Genomic DNA, 17903 nt, shown 5'->3' with positions numbered 1-17903 from the left:
GGTACGAGAAGTGGAGGTGCGGCCCGACAGTTCAGTCTCACTCAGCAAATGGCATTAGATGATGGGCGATTGATGTCCTGTTGTAGGCCAAAGAATGAATTGTATCCAAAAACATGAAAACAAAAAAGCCTGAAGAAGTGTCAACCCCCGGTATGGGACAGCGTAACCCATTCCAATCCTCACCGTATAGAGCACCTTCCAGTGTTGATCACATCGTGATGGCAGTATCCCTTGACATGCCTGTTGAAGCCACGGCGAAAATACTGTCTACAGGCTGGGAGATCAGTGAAGGTGCAAGAATCTTATCGTAAATATATATATCATTATGATACGAAAAGAACAGGCGCCCGGCACCGGCTGATTGGAACAGCCTAGCTTCCGATCTAACAAACCCACGGCGAAGATCATCGAATCTAGTAGTTGCTCGGAGCAATTGTCCATGTGACAAACACGTCAAAAACATGGCAGAACGTCAATATTTCAATCACAAGGCCTCGAGGGCCGTACGACATTACGAAGTCATGGTGTTTTGCGGGAAGGAAGTGAGCCGTGCAGCACTTCCCGTCAACTTGAATTTGGAGGTCAAAACTCCACTAGTGTCGAGCGCAAGCTCATAAGTCCCAGGATAGAGCCAAAAGTTGCCGTCGGTATCTGCTCTTGCGAGATTGCCGAGTGTAATCGGTAGCTCAGCTATTGCAGTGGTGTCTGGCATAATGCCGTGAGAGCGGGTGTAGCTGACAAGAACCTTGTTAGGGTAGGGAGCATCTCCATACATGCCACTGGCAAAAAGAAGGGAAACATAGTCAGATGTCCCTGAAGATAAGGAAATGAGGTGGTAGGGTGAGATAAATTATGGTTCACATACTGTTTCCGGTGTTTGTTACACTAACAGCAAGCGTAGCAAACGGTGCGACATCCAAGTACGCAGCATACTTCCCTCCATCAATGAGAGCCTGGATGTTGTATGATGTTGCAGGGGCTCGCACCCATTTGTAACAAAATGTAGTGTAGTGCTCGCCATATCCGAATTCGTAGACAGGCGTGCCAGTGTACCAGATATAGGTACGGCCCGGACTCGTTGAATTGGGACGGAGGTTCATATTCGTCATGGGGATCTCGTTGACATAGCTTGCTGGGTATTGCGTGATAGGAAGGCGCCCAGCAGGCGCAACCTTGCCACTGAGGGTATCGAAAACAGCCTTTCCACCACTCTGACCTGGGTACCCTGCCCAAACGAGCGCATTGATCCTAAAATAACTATTGAGCAATTGAACTAGAAAGATGAATTAGTCGCTGACAGAAGCATTGCCTTTGAGAATGGAGTCATCAAGTTGTCCGCCACCAAATTGCACCACGACCAAAGGCTTGCCTATCATCTCAAGCTCAGCAATAAGGTCGAGCTGGTTGCTGGGCCAAGTGATCGAGTAGCGATCCAGGGCCTCGTACCTCGACGGTGAGATCAATACCACCAGCGTAGATGACAGCGTCTGCCTCCTTTGCAGCCTGCAACAGCAGCAGCGAATCCACCCGTGTCGTTCGATGTAATGTTGGTGCCCGACACGTAGGTGACATTATAGCCATCATCCATCGCGCCCATGACGGGGCTGATGAGATAGGGAGCAACGCCAAAGTAGTTGCCCTGCATCTGGGTGGTTGCGTTTGCCCACGGGCCGATCAAAGCAATGTTTTTGATACTACTTGAGAGTGGTAGAATACCGTCGTTCTTCAGGAGAACAATACCTTCCACGGCAGCTCGGTATGCAAGCTGTCGAGCGATAGGAATATTGATGTTACTCCAGTTGTATGTTCTGTAAGGCTGTCGCTCTTCTGGATCAAAGTAACCGAGGCTGAAACACTGTATCAGCAAAAATCTTTGCCATGCAGGACGGCGCCATACCGGACGAGCGAGGCGTATTGGTGAACCAAAGCTGTGCGTAGGTCGGTCTCTATGATAAGAGACTCTTTGTATGCGATTGGCAACCATTCTTCATAGAAGTTACCACAATCTAGGTCAGTTCCAGCCTTGAGTGCGTCTGCAACAGCCTGTTGAGGGGTAGCATAGTTGTGGGGACAGTAAATATTTTGGACGGCACCTGGAGAGTGAAGCTTGATCATGAGGCCAACTAGCTATCCAGACTCTACTCACCACAATCACTCGTGACCTGTTCGCAAGTCGTCAACTCACTATACACAAGTAAAGTAACTTTGAGTATACCCATCGGTCTTGTGCGAAGCCGTAGAAATCACGGAGAATATCTTGAAGCAAGTACGCATCTGCGCAAGAAGGAACACCGTTGATAGCATTGTACGAGCACCTGCGTTATTAAGGTAGAATGGGTTGACATAACTCTACTGCGCAGAGAGTTGTGGTAGTACGTACATGGCAGCACCAACTTTGGCATCTCTATAACAACTCTGGAATGAGGGGAGGTAGTATTCCACGAGATCTTGAGAAGTGATCACTGCGTTAAAGCCATATCGAACAGTGCCATCCCAGTCCTCGAGATCGTAGCCTGCAAAATGTTTACAGGTGGAAACAACCTGGTAGTAAGGCTTTGGGTCAAGACCACCTTGCAAGCCAACCACGAGGTTGTACACGTATTGGGAGAGGTGGTACGGGTCTTCTCCAGGTGTTTCCTGACCTCTGCCCCATCGAGGGTCTTTGAACGGATTAATGTTTGGTGTCCAGAAGTCCAGACCCGCGCGCCCGTAGTTATTGAAGGCACGTCCCTCCATACCCACAATGCTTCCAACAGACCTGATCAACTCATCGTCGAAAGCAGCACTCATAAGGATCGGCTGGGGAAACGATGTCGCATAGCTGAATTCGCCTGACGTCGAGAAATTAACACCTGGACTGTTTGCCACTCCATGCTGGACACAAGCAAGTCAGTCTCGGCAGACTCCGAGACTTTGTTGAACATTATCATTCACCAAGGCTTCCGACCACCACTGGTACGCTGGCAAACCCAGACGAGGAACACCAGGAGACTTGTTGACAGTATTATTGATCAGCTCTGGAACAGTGAACAGCTTGACCAAGGAAGTTGCCCGCGTAATGGGGTCAAGAGCAGTGTTGCAGATTGCGTTGCTTGCTAGAGGTCCACCTTTGCAATCAGGGAAGACATAACCAGTAACACTGCCTACTGCGAGGGCATAAACAAGAGCGACGTGCTTTGAAAGCCTCATGGTGATCCTTTGCAGCAATAGAACACGAAGGGTTGGGGTGTCTCTATTTTTACGAGCTTGTTGATCCGCGATCTAACACCATTTGCAACTCGGAAGGCTTCCTGATTTCAAATTTTAATTGTCGTTGGCAGGATTGTCATGTCTCAATGGTGCGCAGATAACGGCCTCGGCTATCTATATCACGAGGCAGATGCGGCTCTTTGATGGAAGAACTGAGCTCCCGAGGAAATTATCTGCATCACTTCGTTCAAGGCAGGCTAGCATATATCTGTCTGCTCGAATATATAATAGTTTGTCCTTCATTTAGCCGAGTTGACCCCGGTGGTTCTTGCATTCAAGCAGACACGTCATGTCACTGGAACCGGGTTTCCATCAGCCGCAGGGCGCTTCCTTTGATGTAAGGGTGATTCGTGGCACCTATCAATAGGGTCTCGGTGTCAGACGGCTACTCTGGTCAGTAGTGTGCTGTACGCCCTTTAAACGCACACTTTTCCCTGCATGCTACTTCCCCTTCTAGTGCCTCCCTCGATCTTGCAAGCCAGACTTGAATTCTGAACCTTCTCACTCGAACAGGCTCTGCTAGCCGACTTTTGACCATACAAGCCATATATGTACCCCTCAATTTCCGCGTCCCAGTGGGGTTCTCCCACTGCTCCCAGGAAAGCTCTGCTTATTCATGGGTTGACTGCATGCTCGGGTTCAGTGGGAGGGCCTCGCTCAGCTATTAGTAGCAGAAGGTCAGGTTCTATGATACCATAGCGATGATGCTCTGTTTTCAACATGCTTCATAGGGTTCTTTGTCATAGCGCCGAATCTCCTCGGGCATGCATGGAGACGAGGCACCGACTACCGTATGTCCACCCTTGCAGAGGATCTCCGACCATACTTCATCAAAGACACATCCTATGACGTGATTGTGGGTCACTCTCTTGGAGGCCCAGTGACCTTGTCGCTCTTGCAATTCTTGCCCAAAACGAAAGAAACGGCTGTAATACTCCTCGATCCACCCCTCGAGATTGAGGGGATAACTGAAATGCATAAAAGTTGGTTTCTGAACGAGGTTACGAATGTCAGATCCATCGAGGAGGTGGCTGATGATCGTGGCTGGTCACGACGTGACTGCGTGTTACGCGTATTAGGACTTTCAATGTGCGACCGTACCACTGTCGAGGGAATCTTCTCGGTAAGATTGCAACTTGCGGACATGGATGAATGTTGCTGACTACTTCTGCCGTTATTATGAACAGCATAACGAGCCATGGTCTTTCAGTGGCCTGCTCAGAAACATCCCCCCTCATGTGAAGATCACCGTGCTGGCATCAGATCCTGAGGCCGGCGCCGTTTGCGATCCGGAGCACATCCCTAGTGACGATGAGAGACTGAATGTCAAAGTTCTTCCGGGCATCGGCCACTGCATTCACTACGAGAATCCAGATGCTATCATGGACTCAATCCGATTACCAAGAGCGAAGCTTTGAGCAGTGCGAAGGAGAAGCGTGTTTCGAGGCCAATTCTGTGTCTAGGACTTTCTATTGAAACCTAGCCTCCGCTCGTACATGATGCATGAGGGATCGCAAAGCATACAGTAGTCCAACTATCAGTCTCCAGCTCGAAAGAAAGATACATTGTTCCCTTGCTATTGCTGCAGCGAGTCTATGGCTCCACGTCAAGCGGTACCACCTTGGAACACTCGACCACATTGTATTTGATGACAACTAGGAATTGTTCTCACTCACCATTAGCCTACAGTGATGGCCGCAGCAAGGCTTGAGCTTATGTGAGAGCTTCGACAGCGAGTTCATGCATGTGATCATGGAGTACGACGCATACATTTGGCATACATGTGAGAGAGAACGCTGTAGTACAGCATCAATAGTAGCATTATTGATTACCACTTCGCTGGCAAGTGGTATATGAGAATTGCTATTGGTGCCACCAACAATTGTGACGTCGATGCTATTGACCTTATCAGGAGAGCAGTTATTTGAAATGATCAGATCTAGGGTGAGATAGCGATCCAGAAACAGCAACCTGCGATTGATAGTTGATCGAGACAGGTGAAGCGGGGCTGCTACGTACATTTCTTGACACCGGACAGTCTCGGACTCACCAATAATAATCCAGTACGTATTTATAGACTGTCCTTCCCATTTGAATCACCGCAACTTGGCCACAGTATCTCCACGTGATCTATAATACCACAAATTGTCTGATCAAAACCAGTTGTAGAAACCCCATGATGTTCCGAATCATATCTAACTCCACCACTGGCAGACGCCTGACCAGGTATAAGAACGCGTTTCAGAAACAAAGTTGCGGTCAGTGGACTCATTGACGCCTACATTTTCCATTATGACCCAGTCTTCTTTCGACGAGAAGCGCCAAACGAAAGACAAGACGCAAGATGAGTTGTATGAAGTTCGAGGAAACGCCGCTGGAGATGTTTCGCAATACGCAGCTGTAGAAGAGGTCGAGAAACACACAACTTGGTTTGTCTGGCTTCTTGTGGCTTGTTGCACCATATCTGGCTTGTTATTTGGTATGAGCCATGTGCTTCACTTTCATGAAACGACTGACCATACGATGTATAAACAGGTTATGATACTGGTGTAATCTCTGGTACTCTAGTCACTATCAACTGGAGATCCTTGGCCCAGCTCAATTATCGGATGGACAGAAGGTGAGCCGGATATCCAAGACCCAATTCCATGATCACTTGACCACGTCATTCTAGGAATTCATCACGTCAGCCACCACATTGGGCGCATTACTCGGGGGCCTTGCTGCTGGTGCCATGTCAGACTGGACGGGCCGTCGACCCGCCCTTGGCATCGCAGACATCATCTTCGTCGGCGGAGCTCTCGGGCAGGCAGTCTGTCATACAGTATGGAGTATGGTATGTTTCCTTCCATGCGCCCTCATTTACCACACACTGACCACCAACTTGAATATTGCTAGATCGGCTGCCGGTTCCTCATCGGTATCGGCGTGGGCGTTGCATCGTGCATCGCACCTCTGTATATACAAGAGCTGTCGCCTACGCGCATGCGCGGGCGCATGGTCGTGTTGAACGTTGTAATGATCACATTTGGGCAGGTAGTTGCTTATGGAATCGATGCAGGCTTTGCAAATGTGAGTGGTGGTTGGAGGTGGATGGTTGGACTTGGTACCGTCCCAGCTGGTATTCAATTGATATGTTTGGCGTTCTTACCGGAGAGTCGTGAGTTTCTTTCTTCTTTAGTTATATAGCGTCATTTGCTGGGGTATGGCTAACAATGACATTCGTTGTGCAGCAAGGATACTTATCCGGAAGGGCAACATAGAGGCTGCGCATAGAGTGTTAGAACGTGTTTACTCGGAAGCCACGGCTGAACAGATTGATTTACAGGTATTCTTAGCGTTTGGTCAGTCGAACACTGGCAAATAGTCTGAACCACCTCATAGCTCCAGGTTCTCCGCGCATCGGTACAGCAGAGTATCGACATCGCAAATTCCACAACCTTCTTCGAGCGCTTCAACTCCATGATCACCGTTCCCGTAAACCGTAGAGCACTGAGTAAGATACACCCATTGCTTACGCATTCTCACCGTACTGACGTTGCAAAGTCATCGGATGCGGCATGCAAGCATACCAACAACTCTGTGGATTCAATACACTCATGTATTACTCTGCATCGCTCTTCCAGGAGATAGGGTTCAACCAGCCTACAGCGGTTGGACTGATCATCAGTGGGACAAACTTCATCTTCACACTTTTTGCGTTGAAGTATATTGATATCGTGGGACGACGGAAGATCATGGTGTTCTCTGCACCTGGCATGGTTTTTGGTCTCACCCTTGCCAGCATCGCGTTCCATTGTATGTTTTCTATTAATTGCACGATGGGTCAGGTGACAGACCTGGACTTGGTAGATATGACAGTGCATACAGGTGGCGATCTAGTCAGTGGCGCGTCTTACTCCAAAACATGGTCAGCGATCGTTCTTCTCTCGATGATCATCTTCGTCGCATCGTATGCAACGGGCTTGGGAAACGTCCCGTGGCAGCAAGGCGAGCTCTTTGGTCTCGAAGGTCAAGTCATTATTTCTCCTACCTGTCAGTTCAGCACTGACGTTTTCATGCAGTCCGCGGCATTGGCACATCGCTCTCGACTGCGACGAACTGGGCTGGTAACCTTCTCATCGGCTCTACATACCTCTCCCTCATGGCGAAAATTACTCCCGCCGGTGCATTTGGGTTCTACGCAGGGCTGTGCTTGTTAGGATGGCTATTTTGCTTGTTTTGCTTCCCTGAGACTGCTGGGTTGAGCCTCGAGGAGGTCCAGAGCATCTTTCAAGATGGTTTTGGGATCCGAGAGAGCCAGAGAATGAGGAATAAAAAGCGAGAGATGAAGATGCAGCAAGAGATCCAAGCAGGGCGGGGGGATGCATGATGCGCTGTTATCGATCTCATAGTATGAACTCGACTGGTTTGATTGCCTCCCGCTGAGTTCTACACAGGGCTGAATCTGCTAGGATGGCTATTCAACTTGTTTTGCTTACCTGAGACTACCGGGGCGAGCCTCGTGATGGATGCGCAGAAATACCTATCTCAGAGCATATTAAGAGCTACAATGTGATTGCTGATACTAGAGATGAGCGGACAACGAATACACGCACGTATCTTGCACATTTCATCTGAACCCGACATGAACCGAAGTTGCTACCATTTTACCTGCCGCACACAAGACTGCACCATAGTAATGCGTGTCATTCAACAAACGAGAAGCTCATGGTGCATCTATCGTTAAGCTTTCGTCGCCGTCCAGAAAGCAGTTTTATAAACGTATCCCAGCATAGACCGGGAATTACTCGTGTAAGTCGTGTCTATCATTCGCTCATCCTAGTAGACCGCCCTCGTCAGATTTGCACAGCGAATGCGATGTAAAGACTTGCAGATATCACAAAGCCGATTTTTCGAGCCAGTATTTTGACTTCTTCGAGATCAAGTTCAATGGATGGATCATTGGTCGCATTATTTTCGAAGTGCCAGAGCAGCGGGCCTGATATGTAATCAGCAGGAGAACTGAGACGAAACGACCGTCCTGACCCATGTTAATCCACACTCCACCAGGTGCTAATATCCTGTGGATTATACGAAGGTAGTTGACAATATTTTTTGCCTGAAGGAGCTTCATTAGGATAGAATACACCTGGACAGAAACGATTCCGCACAGTGTCAATGAAGAAACAAGTCAGGACAGCGTCCCATTGCCCCGCCTGTGGTTCGACATCGCCTTCCTCGTATTCTGCTCCATAGATCTCCTCGAAATCGCCTGAAACGTTGAGAAGCTACGATACTAAAAGGACCTGTCAATAATCATACCCGCAACTAAGGAAAAATTCGAGCCAGCCGGTAGGGCCGAGGGAAGGACATCAGGTATTTTCACTGGGTGTAACATTGCATCGCGATCAGGAAGGTTGGAGAAAGAATGGACGTAAGGGTATATGGTGTATTGTCCAATCGTGTCAGTCCTGCGACCAAAATCAAATGTTTAGCCAGAACACTCAGATCCCTGCTTTTCTCACCTGTTTAAAATAAGATAAGATGCAAGAAGCATATAGTGAGAAAATTCATTTCCCTGACAGGCGAACCCTAGCGGATTGATCAAGTCCGATTCAGAAGAGAGATGCATGAACTCTGCAAACCTAAATTCGCAACATCATAGGCCAACCGGCCGAGACCTGCACCAGGAACGAGCACCCGGATATTTTTCCTGGTGGAGTGATACATCTGTATCGTCTAGAGGAAAATTTAGAGCCTAAGCCAACCTTAACTCCGGAGATGGTTTGTCCGAGAAATGCGCGACCAGCGCGTCTTTCATTGGCATATAACACGTTTCGCGTTCTTCTTCTCCCTGTGATTCAAGCTCAGGTTACATATGCTGAAAAGGGGCAGAATTATAAGTTTACCTCCTGACTCCAGTCTCGTACAAATTGCTTCAGGGTGCTTCGCAACTTGTCCATATCGAAGTCCGTAGGCTTGTACTTTCGCTGATGCTGACTGGCATTCGAATGGTCATGCGAGTGATTGTGGTGATGCGGGTGACTATGAGAATGTGAATGCGCGTCACCTGCATAACATTGACAATGTTAGGCACAAATCGGATTCTTTCTCGTACAACTACAAACCATGCGAATGCTCGTGCAAAGTCCCACACCCAGCCTTGTCCTCATCTGCATCTTTAGGAGAATCGAGATCATGGCCGAAGATCTCGGGGTTTGCAACAATCAGCTTCAAGAATTCTGCATTGGCCAGAATGGCTTTATCCACTTCTTGAAGCTTTTGTCGGTACCCAAGGGCATCGAGAAGTTCTTTGTCACCCTGAGGAAGTGTGTAAATGTCTTTTCGTCGCCTGTTATTGGCTGCTAGCTGAATAGGTCGGACGAGCAGGCGATGCATAAGGACAGTGCGGTGCGTGATGATTAAAAACACCTGCCGAGTATTGGGCATATTGCTGGAATGTTGCGATGACATTAGAGAAATGTTTTTGCTCCTCTTCGATTTCAGCATCCGAGAATGTTTGGGACATTGTTCGAGAGACAAGTGTAAGTACCACTAAGTAAGATCAACGTGATTCGAAGCAACCGAGTCAGAAAAGGGTAATTATAGAATTATGAGTCAGCGACCTCCGAATTCAATAACATCAAACAACTACATATAGTACTAGACTACTAGACTAGTTAGCGGTTGCCAGTGAATCGACGCTACGATATAACCGGTCTCGTCAGGTATAGTAACGTCAAAGGGTTAATTCCCGCTGGCTTGCTCACCGTATCCTCGCATAGGCTTCTTAGGGTAACGCCGAGCAACAGCCATGATAAGTGGCTTGACTACCGCTGCTTGTCATAGCACAGCTGAGCACCGACCATGAGTTAACTTTACCTTTTTAGTTAAACTTGGCGATATACGATGCAAGATCATCGTTCCTGGCACTATTTTTTGATGTATTCTATGGCTGCTGTAGTGCGCAGCTCAACATCCAGTTTCCTTGCAGCCAATAGTATCATAATAGCGCACCCACTCAATGACAGATTGACGCCTTGCAGAGTCCTTATGCTAATGTAACTTGCGCACAGCATACGAGGCACATACTATGAATATATAATCTGGGTCGATCTAATGCGCTAACCTTGCCTTCACAATGTCTGGAGCAGCAATAACTATTGGACCAGCGGTGGTTGGATCTATGATCGCCAGCTACTTATTTGGCTGCTCGACGATGCAAACATACACTTACTATAAGCGTTTTCCAGGTGATAGAAGAGTATTTCAAATTCTGGTGCGTTCTGTCTGCCTTGCTTCCAGTCAAAGCTAATTGAACTTTGTAGGTGGCAGTTGTGATGTATGTGTCGATGCATCTCAATATCGACCTCAAGGTCTGATTCATCCCAGGATGCTGACATTTGGACATATCATTTCCATCATGTATTGGACATGGACCCTGACCGTTACAGGTTGCGAGGATCCTGATGGCGTGACCATATTCTCCAGTTCTCGGGACGCAAATATCGTCTTGACACCCCTGATTAGCACTCTTGTTCAGGTAAGTAACGACTGATTCAAGCACGGCTCCATTCAACTTAATTATGCAGATGTTTTTCATCTACAGATTGTTCAAATTCTCAGGAAGCAGGACGGTCGCCGCGTTTTGTGGCATTCTCAGCATATTGAATCTTACCGGCACTTTGGTAGATGCAGTCCACGCACTGGACAATCCCACGAATAGAACAACGAAAAACACAAGAGATTGGTTGACAATCCTGACTCTTGTTGCAGCCGCTGTTTGCGATTTGGTGATCACGATTGGTCTGGTGTATTTCCTGCAGCGTGAAAGCAGGCGAACCACAGTTCACCAGTAAGCTGCACCATCTCAAGGTCACTCTCCTCTAAACGATTCCCTTCCAGAATACATAATATCGCTGATCGTCTAACTCTTTGGGCAATTGAAACTGGTCTCGCCACCAGGTAAGCAAACTTTACATACGAAGGTTTGACCATGAGGTTCATATTCACAGCATGTCTTCCATCTTAATCATTGTCTTCGTGAGTCCTTCCAATAACGATTGTGATGAGTGCTGCTAATGTCAATAGTTTTGTGCCATGAGGAACACTTGTGAGGCAGTTCGTCATAGCTATGGAATCATATTTGAAAATTTCCACTCTAGTCTTATGGATTGCTGTTTACAACGTTCTGGCTGATGGTGAGCATTACTTTTCACGTCTTAATTTACGTATTTCCTCAATTTCAAAACAGTTTATACAAATTCGCTCCTAGCCGCGTGAGTCACTCTGCTCAGGCGGATCAAATAGGGCTAGAGCTAACGCGGACACAGACTCAATAGCCGTAAAACCACTCGCATTCGAGAGACTCGTGTCATCGAGTTTTCCAGTGGTTGCGACACACCACCTGACCTTGTCAGTGAGAAACCGGAGGCTATTAATTAGATTGTCGGTTTTCACTGTCTATTTTACACTGCTCTAAAATTATTGTCATGCTGTGTAGATTCACGTCCAATCATAGTGACCGGCGATGAGTCGACAGTCAAAGTAGTCATCGCTTCCGTGATGAGTCAATGACTCCGCTTAGGTTCGGCTCCACGCAAATCAAACATGCTCCGCATTAGTCAAAGTCAGTCAAGCTATTGACTCATTTTCTCAAACATAAAAGCCTTGGGAGGCCCTTTACTCAGACTAACACTGCACCAACTTTCCCCCCTTCTAAACACCGCACAAACATGCCACCTCTCAGCGCCAGGGCATGGGAGAAAAAGGTATGCAGTGGTTATCTTGCACTGGGAGGCGCTCACCAAATAGGCTATGTCACAGCATTCTCGAAAACGCGCTAATGGAACCATTCTGCGTCGAAATCCCGGACGTGGCGATGGCTCCACTTGGAAAAGCAGGGGCTACATTTGCGCGGCTGCGGTCGACGATTGTTCGGTTGATAATGTTCACGACGCTGAGGAATACGATGCATCAGAGGCTTGTGCCCCTGTGTCATTTAACACAACGTTTTCCCTCTTTGATAGCGCACAAATTTTACCCTCCAAGCGCCAGCGCAAAGGTGAAGCGCATTATATTCATCGTGACCTTTGAACGAAGTATTGAATCAACCTGAACATAGCCAAGAGCCGACTGGGGGACTTTGAGATCCTTGATTCGAACCCCAAAGTCATGCCCATGAATGATGACCGCAGCGATACCGACGAGGATGAGTGGGAGAAAGTAGATGTACTAGATATTTCTGGCAGACGGCGCATGATGACATACTCGCAAGTGCTCCGGAGTTCAGACGAGGGCTGAGTCAGTAGGAAATCAGCATAGCCAGTGGTAGCTTATTTGTCCGCGTACACTAGTAGTATTCATATTTGATACATGTCACCCGAACGCTTAACATACGTAGTAAGGTGATTAGTACAATCGTTTGGCAGAGAAATTTAGAACAGACGACTAAACAAACAAAGTCATGAAGTTCGACACAACTTCACGCTCGTGACCTCGTCGCCCGCGTCGTGCGCTTCACCTCCACCTCCTTCTTCCGCTCACCCTCATCTTCCTTCGAACTCGATGGGGTATTTTCCTTATCCACCGCTGTTACTGCACGCCTACGGGTCGTCGTTGTGCTCTTCGCCTTCCCAGGAACTAAAACATCGATGTCTTCCTCTTTCACAGGTGCGGTCACTGCCCGCGTGCGTCTTGCCCTCTGTATGGGAGCTGGAGCTTCAGGCTGCGCGATCGAATCAAGGGGATCATCCCCATCAGCATCGTCGTCGTCTTCCGTGCTGCGCATCTTGCTCCGTGAGGGGGCACGACTTGTCGTAATTGCGACCTTGGGCTTCGCAAGAACTCGTGGGCGTGCTTTCGCAGGCTCAGATCGAGCGACTGGGACGGGGGTGGCACGGCTGCGGGCTGCCCGGGTTTTGGGGGCCTGTGGGAGTGAAATGAGATATGGGATTGCAATAGGAAGAAGGAAGAAAATTTACTGTTTCAACAACGTCCATTTTCGGTTTTCTCGCTGCTGTGGTACTAGCTACACGAGCCCTAGGCTCTGTACTAGCAGGACGCATCATCCTAGGCTCAGTACTGGTATCTCGCGTCTTTGGCACAGCAGCAGGCTCTTCGTCCTAAATCACAAATCGTGATTAGTTATCTACAAGACCAATCAGGAGGATGCATACCGAGTTATCAGTTGTGATCCCTTTGCGCGCACGAAGCAGACGCGCTCTCGCAGGTTTCTTTTGTGCGATAGGCTGAGGCGGAATCTCTCGAATCTCTTCTTCTTCTGCCTCGTCTCCTGCATCTGGTTTGGCTGCTGGCTCTGGTGCTGGTTCTGGCATTTTTGCTTTTGCTTTCTCTTTCTCTGCACGTTTTGGAAGTACGACTGGTACCCTTTTCGTGGTCGTTGCCTCTACACGCGAAACAGTCCTGGAAGTCGATGGTTCCCTCTCCTTGGAGGTAGTAGCCCCCGTGGCCGTAGTAGTTCTCGTGCGACGACGAGCTGCTGTCGTCGTAGGCCCAGGACCAGAAGCAGGAACAGGGATCTTACGGGAGGTAGTTTTCACAGGTTTGCGTTGCTCCTCCGTCTCTCTCCTGTTCGCTTGCTCCTCCCTTTTCATGTCACCCTCTCGTTCATCCACGTCCTCAACACGCGCTCGATACCCCTCAGGTGTAACCATCATCTCCCCGACACCCTCTAACACATCTGTTTCCATCTCCACTCCGATACCCTTGTCAGCTCCGCGGAACAGCGAACGCATGCTCTTCACTGCTGGCGTACTTGGCACCGGCGCTGGGGGAGGGAAGAGATGCTTGAGTGATGCGAGGGCAGGTGTCTGCGGACCCGCAAACGACGGTGCATCCTTGTGTTGCGGCCGAGAGGTAGGACGCGTGAGCTGGGGTAGTGGTGTCCTCTCCAGTTCGAGATCAAGGTCAAGCGCGATGCGTGTGGGCGAGAGAGGTGCAGGCATGTGTTCGGATGAGTCAGTCGTCTCGAGGTCAGGTTCAGGGTGTGAAGAGGACCGAGGTCCTCGGACTGAGGATGCAAGGCCGTTCTCTTTATCGCTATTTTCTTCTTCTTCCTCACCTGTTTGTTGTTCCTCATCGATGTCTTCTTCTGCGTTCTCCTCGACATCTGTACGCTGCTCAGCGTCCGCTGCATTATCATCCTCACCATCCTCCTCGTACTCACGCTCATCCTCCCCAAATGGACCCAAACTCCTACGTCGTTTCATCTCCTCCACAGTTCGCTTCATCCGATCCAACAAACTTCGCGTGTCCTCTTCGTCTTCCTCACTATGTGGCGTCAGCGGTGCCTTCAAAGGCGATGGAGGACGCCCGAAAGGCGTATGAGCCTTCGCAGACATTTCCAATGATTTCACAGGAGAAGAGAAAAGCTTCATAGGGGACGAGGGGCCCGCATGGATGGGAGCTTTCGCAGGAGATGTACTTCTCCCCCCGAATTTGGTCGGCGATACACTCCTCTCGCCTGATTTGGTGGGAGATGCGCTACGCTCACCAACAGTACGGACGGTAGAATCAAATAGGGAGGGTAGTTTCCGTTGCGTGTTACTGTCACTCGGGGCAGAGGGTGTGGGGGGTGCGACAGACTGCCGTCGCAGCCCTGGTACCTGTGCAAAGAAAGGGTCGGGGGTAGTGAGTGCTGATTTACGGCGTTCTTGGATGGCCTGTGTGTTGGTGATTAGCTGGAAGACGCCTCATTGGGAGAGAAATGTTGCAAGCAAAGAAGGTCAAGAGAGATGACAAGGAAGCAGCAATATACATGCGCCCTGTATCACAACAATCCGAGCTCATAGAGGCCACTCCAAATGAAACTCAAAGTGTGCCCTCCGTGCCATTTCCCAAGTTCCAGAAAGTAAAAGAAAACGCATGTACTCACCTTCCTCTCCTCCTCACTCACCCGCGTCCTCCCAAATCCTGTCCCTTCCTTCTCCTCTTCCTTCATCTCCTCCACACCTCGCACCTCGATATCTCCAATGCGCCACTTGGGCTCGACGCGTACTCTCTTAGCACCTCCCCATGTCTCTACAGGACCAGATGGTGCAGACATTTTAGAAGGCGATGGTACGCGCAACGCTCCACCAAAGGAGTTGCGTCCTGCACCGCGGCCAATTCCAGCGTTAATGCCTGATTGTGGGTGCGATACTTGGGGCGTCATAAATGAGCCCAGAGGTCGTGGGGCTCTTGCAGGTGTAAGGTGTGGTTGGGCTTGGGGTGTCATGTAAGGAGGTGGGGAGGAGGATGGAGGTGGGGGCTGTGCATCCTGGTCGATGTCCATTCGATCGTGCTGGTGTTCATGGTTAGCATGACAAAGAAAAACAAAGGAGAGGATTACCTCGTCGTCGTCCTCATCTTGCTCGTCATCGTCGTCATCGTTTTCTTCGGGCGCAGTGGAACTCGAGCGGAAAGGCCATACAACACGTGCACGCACGGCATTGAGAGATTGGCGCCATGTGCTTGGTTGAGGAGTAGGCTCCTCAGCGGTGTCTGAGTCATCTTCGTCAGATTCTTCATGCTCGATCCCTGCACTTCCTTCGTGCTTGTCATTTAATTCTTCGTCGTTACCATTCTCATTCTCCTCGCCCCCCTCCACAGCTGTCTCGCCTACAATCACCTCCTCGACTTCTTTCTCTTCATCCTCTTCTTCACGTGCCATGACGGCGCGATGTACACTGCGAATAAGTACAGCACGATGCAACGAGGAACGAGTACGTTTGTTCGGAGTCTTGTACATGTTCATACTTGGTCTTGGCCTTTGCACAGATGGGGTGGGCGGAAGGGCTTGGACATCGACATGCTCGAGGATAACAAGGTCCTTATCCTCCTGTACGACATGTGGAGTGTTAGACTCCACAAGAACGATTTCTTCTTCTATTTCCTCTGGTTCTGGGATGTGGGAGTTCTTTAGCGCAGAGGGCTTGCGCGGGGAGGGCACAAGTTGCTTGAGCGGGCTCTGGAGAATTCGGAGGTTTGCAAGTGGATCTGCAGAGGGTTTTCCACGAGGGGTGAATACTTGAGCGCTGTGGATCATGCTCATTCGTAATTTTCTCCGTCCGCTGCCACCATTTTCAGGCTTAACTGGTGAATCGATGTTGTATAGCGGAGAACGTAGCTGCTTGGGCGGATAAGAGAATATAAAACGTTTCTTGTGTATTTCGATTTCGCAGTTGTTAGAGACGGGAATTGTTGTGGGAAGTGAGGCGTTGGTGGACGGGAGCACGGGGCAGCCGTCGATGGTGAGGCCTGCGTCGCCGAGAACGACGAGAAAAGCCTGCTAGCGAGTTCCAGCGGTTCAGTAAATATAGATAGACGGTTTACAGACCTTTCTTTCTTGAAATACAATTTTTGCATGCAGAGCACTGATCTCTGGGTAATAGAGACGCACACTGCACGTCGGGTCGCGTCCAAAGGTAACTGCCTCCTCGTCGATTGGGAATGCTGCTACCTGTTCATCGGTCGTCCGTTTCATCAGCCGCAGCGTACCAAACAGCCCCATTTCGCTACCGTCCATGGTGATGAGCGAAGTTCAAGTTCAAGCAAGACTTGACGGCGTTTGTTTGGTTCGCGTCATGCCAAACGTGCAGGTCATGTGATCGCGTAATTTAGGCTACGAGACTTCCCAGCTTGCCTTAGGCGGATGGATAGGTCACCATGACAGCATCTGTCGTCCACATGAAAGCCCGCCCAACTATCCGTGAGAGACACTTCAGAGCTGCCGGTACAATTAACGAAGCTGAGTAAACCGAATTCAAGAACTACCGCAATATCGATACGACGAGTCCTTTTCATGCCTCTCAATCTGCATCTCATCAACTCATTCACCAAGCATACTTTACACACCTGCCAGTGGAACCTGGTGCGCACGCTCCGACTACATTCGGTTCAAAATTCGAGTGTCACTCTTTACGTTCAGGGCTTTTTGGCTTGGTAGAATTGGCCCTGCTGATCATGACGCATCGGGATTGTACAGTGGCACGTAAATTCCAGCGCCATCAGGTAAGTACAATGGCCCTACCCCGACCAATTTTTAACTCAGTATCTTACTAAATCACTCTATATAACCAGCTGGCCACCAATTGCGATCTCTATCGTCTCCAAGGCCTGAAAGGATATTCCGTGATCAGGGTGGCATTCGATTCAGGCCGTGGTTAGCCTGATGTGATAATCACCATCACATTGTTAATTTCTCAAACCTTTACTGTCAAAATGCCGAACGCTGCACTTCGAGCACCTGCGCAGGTAAGCCAGCCTTGCACATTCCGGAGTTCACTCAGATTCTTCCAAACAAGGCCAAAACCGTAGTTGTGACAGATGGGAAGCTCGTCGCAACAGCAGCAACCCATGTCGTGAGCTCCGACAAGATGGCAGTTCTACTAGTTCTAGCGGGGGCTTTTGTCCCGTTCCTTCACTCAACAACAGGTCGTGTCTGTTGAAAACCTCTTTGCGAATCAACCCCTCAGGGTACTCAATACTCTTACTGGGAAGCTCTTGGATGTATCGGCCTTTCATCTCAATCGAGGTGGTACTAATCCCGTTTCACGTATACATCTTCGAAGTGGTTAGAATAAACTGGTTTTATATCCTTCACCAGACTTTGACCAGTGGTGTATTATCGTCAGAAAGAGGAAACATCCTACGACAATCGGCCAAATAAT

At 49.2% G+C, this 17903-nt stretch overlaps 6 protein-coding genes across 6 annotated transcripts; 3 read left to right on the top strand and 3 right to left on the bottom strand.

Moving 5' to 3' along the window:
• Nucleotides 1-511: 511 nt before the first annotated feature.
• F5147DRAFT_746557 (glycoside hydrolase family 3 protein) lies at nucleotides 512-3189 on the bottom strand (the record flags this gene model as incomplete). The annotated part of the gene is made up of 9 exons (XM_041439859.1): nucleotides 512-813; nucleotides 866-1211; nucleotides 1299-1446; nucleotides 1470-1847; nucleotides 1898-2093; nucleotides 2147-2162; nucleotides 2216-2315; nucleotides 2381-2874; nucleotides 2935-3189. 9 exons carry the CDS (start codon nucleotides 3187-3189, stop codon nucleotides 512-514), a joined length of 2235 nt encoding a protein of 744 aa, XP_041290849.1.
• Nucleotides 3190-3979: 790 nt separating this feature from the next.
• On the top strand, nucleotides 3980-4667 carry F5147DRAFT_579892 (Alpha/Beta hydrolase protein; the record flags this gene model as incomplete). The annotated part of the gene is made up of 2 exons (XM_041431509.1): nucleotides 3980-4372; nucleotides 4437-4667. Coding segments are annotated over 2 exons (624 nt in total), but the record flags the coding sequence as incomplete, so codon positions are not given.
• A 650-nt stretch (nucleotides 4668-5317) lies between these two features.
• On the top strand, nucleotides 5318-7767 carry F5147DRAFT_703970 (general substrate transporter). The gene is made up of 12 exons (XM_041437871.1): nucleotides 5318-5466; nucleotides 5531-5728; nucleotides 5785-5808; nucleotides 5847-5869; nucleotides 5924-6085; nucleotides 6148-6409; nucleotides 6483-6577; nucleotides 6634-6745; nucleotides 6796-7047; nucleotides 7102-7260; nucleotides 7314-7680; nucleotides 7731-7767. The coding sequence occupies exons 2-11, from the start codon at nucleotides 5542-5544 to the stop codon at nucleotides 7619-7621; spliced, it is 1584 nt and encodes a 527-aa protein (XP_041290847.1). The 5' UTR covers nucleotides 5318-5466; nucleotides 5531-5541; the 3' UTR covers nucleotides 7622-7680; nucleotides 7731-7767.
• Nucleotides 7768-9806, bottom strand: F5147DRAFT_703959 (N2227-domain-containing protein). The gene is made up of 11 exons (XM_041437870.1): nucleotides 9668-9806; nucleotides 9360-9600; nucleotides 9141-9301; nucleotides 9000-9085; nucleotides 8877-8944; nucleotides 8757-8823; nucleotides 8554-8702; nucleotides 8403-8503; nucleotides 8278-8350; nucleotides 8124-8230; nucleotides 7768-8070 (listed from the first exon to the last, which is right to left on the bottom strand). The coding sequence occupies exons 1-11, from the start codon at nucleotides 9758-9760 to the stop codon at nucleotides 7975-7977; spliced, it is 1242 nt and encodes a 413-aa protein (XP_041290846.1). The 5' UTR covers nucleotides 9761-9806; the 3' UTR covers nucleotides 7768-7974.
• Nucleotides 9807-9920: 114 nt separating this feature from the next.
• F5147DRAFT_264832 (uncharacterized protein) lies at nucleotides 9921-11771 on the top strand. The gene is made up of 10 exons (XM_041428933.1): nucleotides 9921-10510; nucleotides 10560-10573; nucleotides 10624-10774; nucleotides 10824-11086; nucleotides 11137-11196; nucleotides 11247-11274; nucleotides 11323-11344; nucleotides 11397-11432; nucleotides 11486-11510; nucleotides 11565-11771. Exons 1-10 carry the CDS (start codon nucleotides 10373-10375, stop codon nucleotides 11674-11676), a joined length of 849 nt encoding a protein of 282 aa, XP_041290845.1. The 5' UTR covers nucleotides 9921-10372; the 3' UTR covers nucleotides 11677-11771.
• A 944-nt stretch (nucleotides 11772-12715) lies between these two features.
• Nucleotides 12716-16759, bottom strand: F5147DRAFT_775602 (uncharacterized protein; the record flags this gene model as incomplete). The annotated part of the gene is made up of 6 exons (XM_041441749.1): nucleotides 12716-13159; nucleotides 13215-13355; nucleotides 13410-14915; nucleotides 15128-15535; nucleotides 15584-16522; nucleotides 16571-16759. The coding sequence occupies 6 exons, from the start codon at nucleotides 16757-16759 to the stop codon at nucleotides 12716-12718; spliced, it is 3627 nt and encodes a 1208-aa protein (XP_041290844.1).
• Between the last annotated feature and the right edge of the window lie 1144 nt (nucleotides 16760-17903).

This window comes from Suillus discolor (genome assembly GCF_016758755.1).
Source record: "Suillus discolor strain FC423 chromosome Unknown F5147scaffold_41, whole genome shotgun sequence".
Lineage (NCBI taxonomy): Eukaryota > Fungi > Basidiomycota > Agaricomycetes > Boletales > Suillaceae > Suillus > Suillus discolor.
The sequence above is the reverse complement of the archived record's forward strand: the minus strand, read 5'-3'. Positions and strand labels throughout refer to the sequence as shown.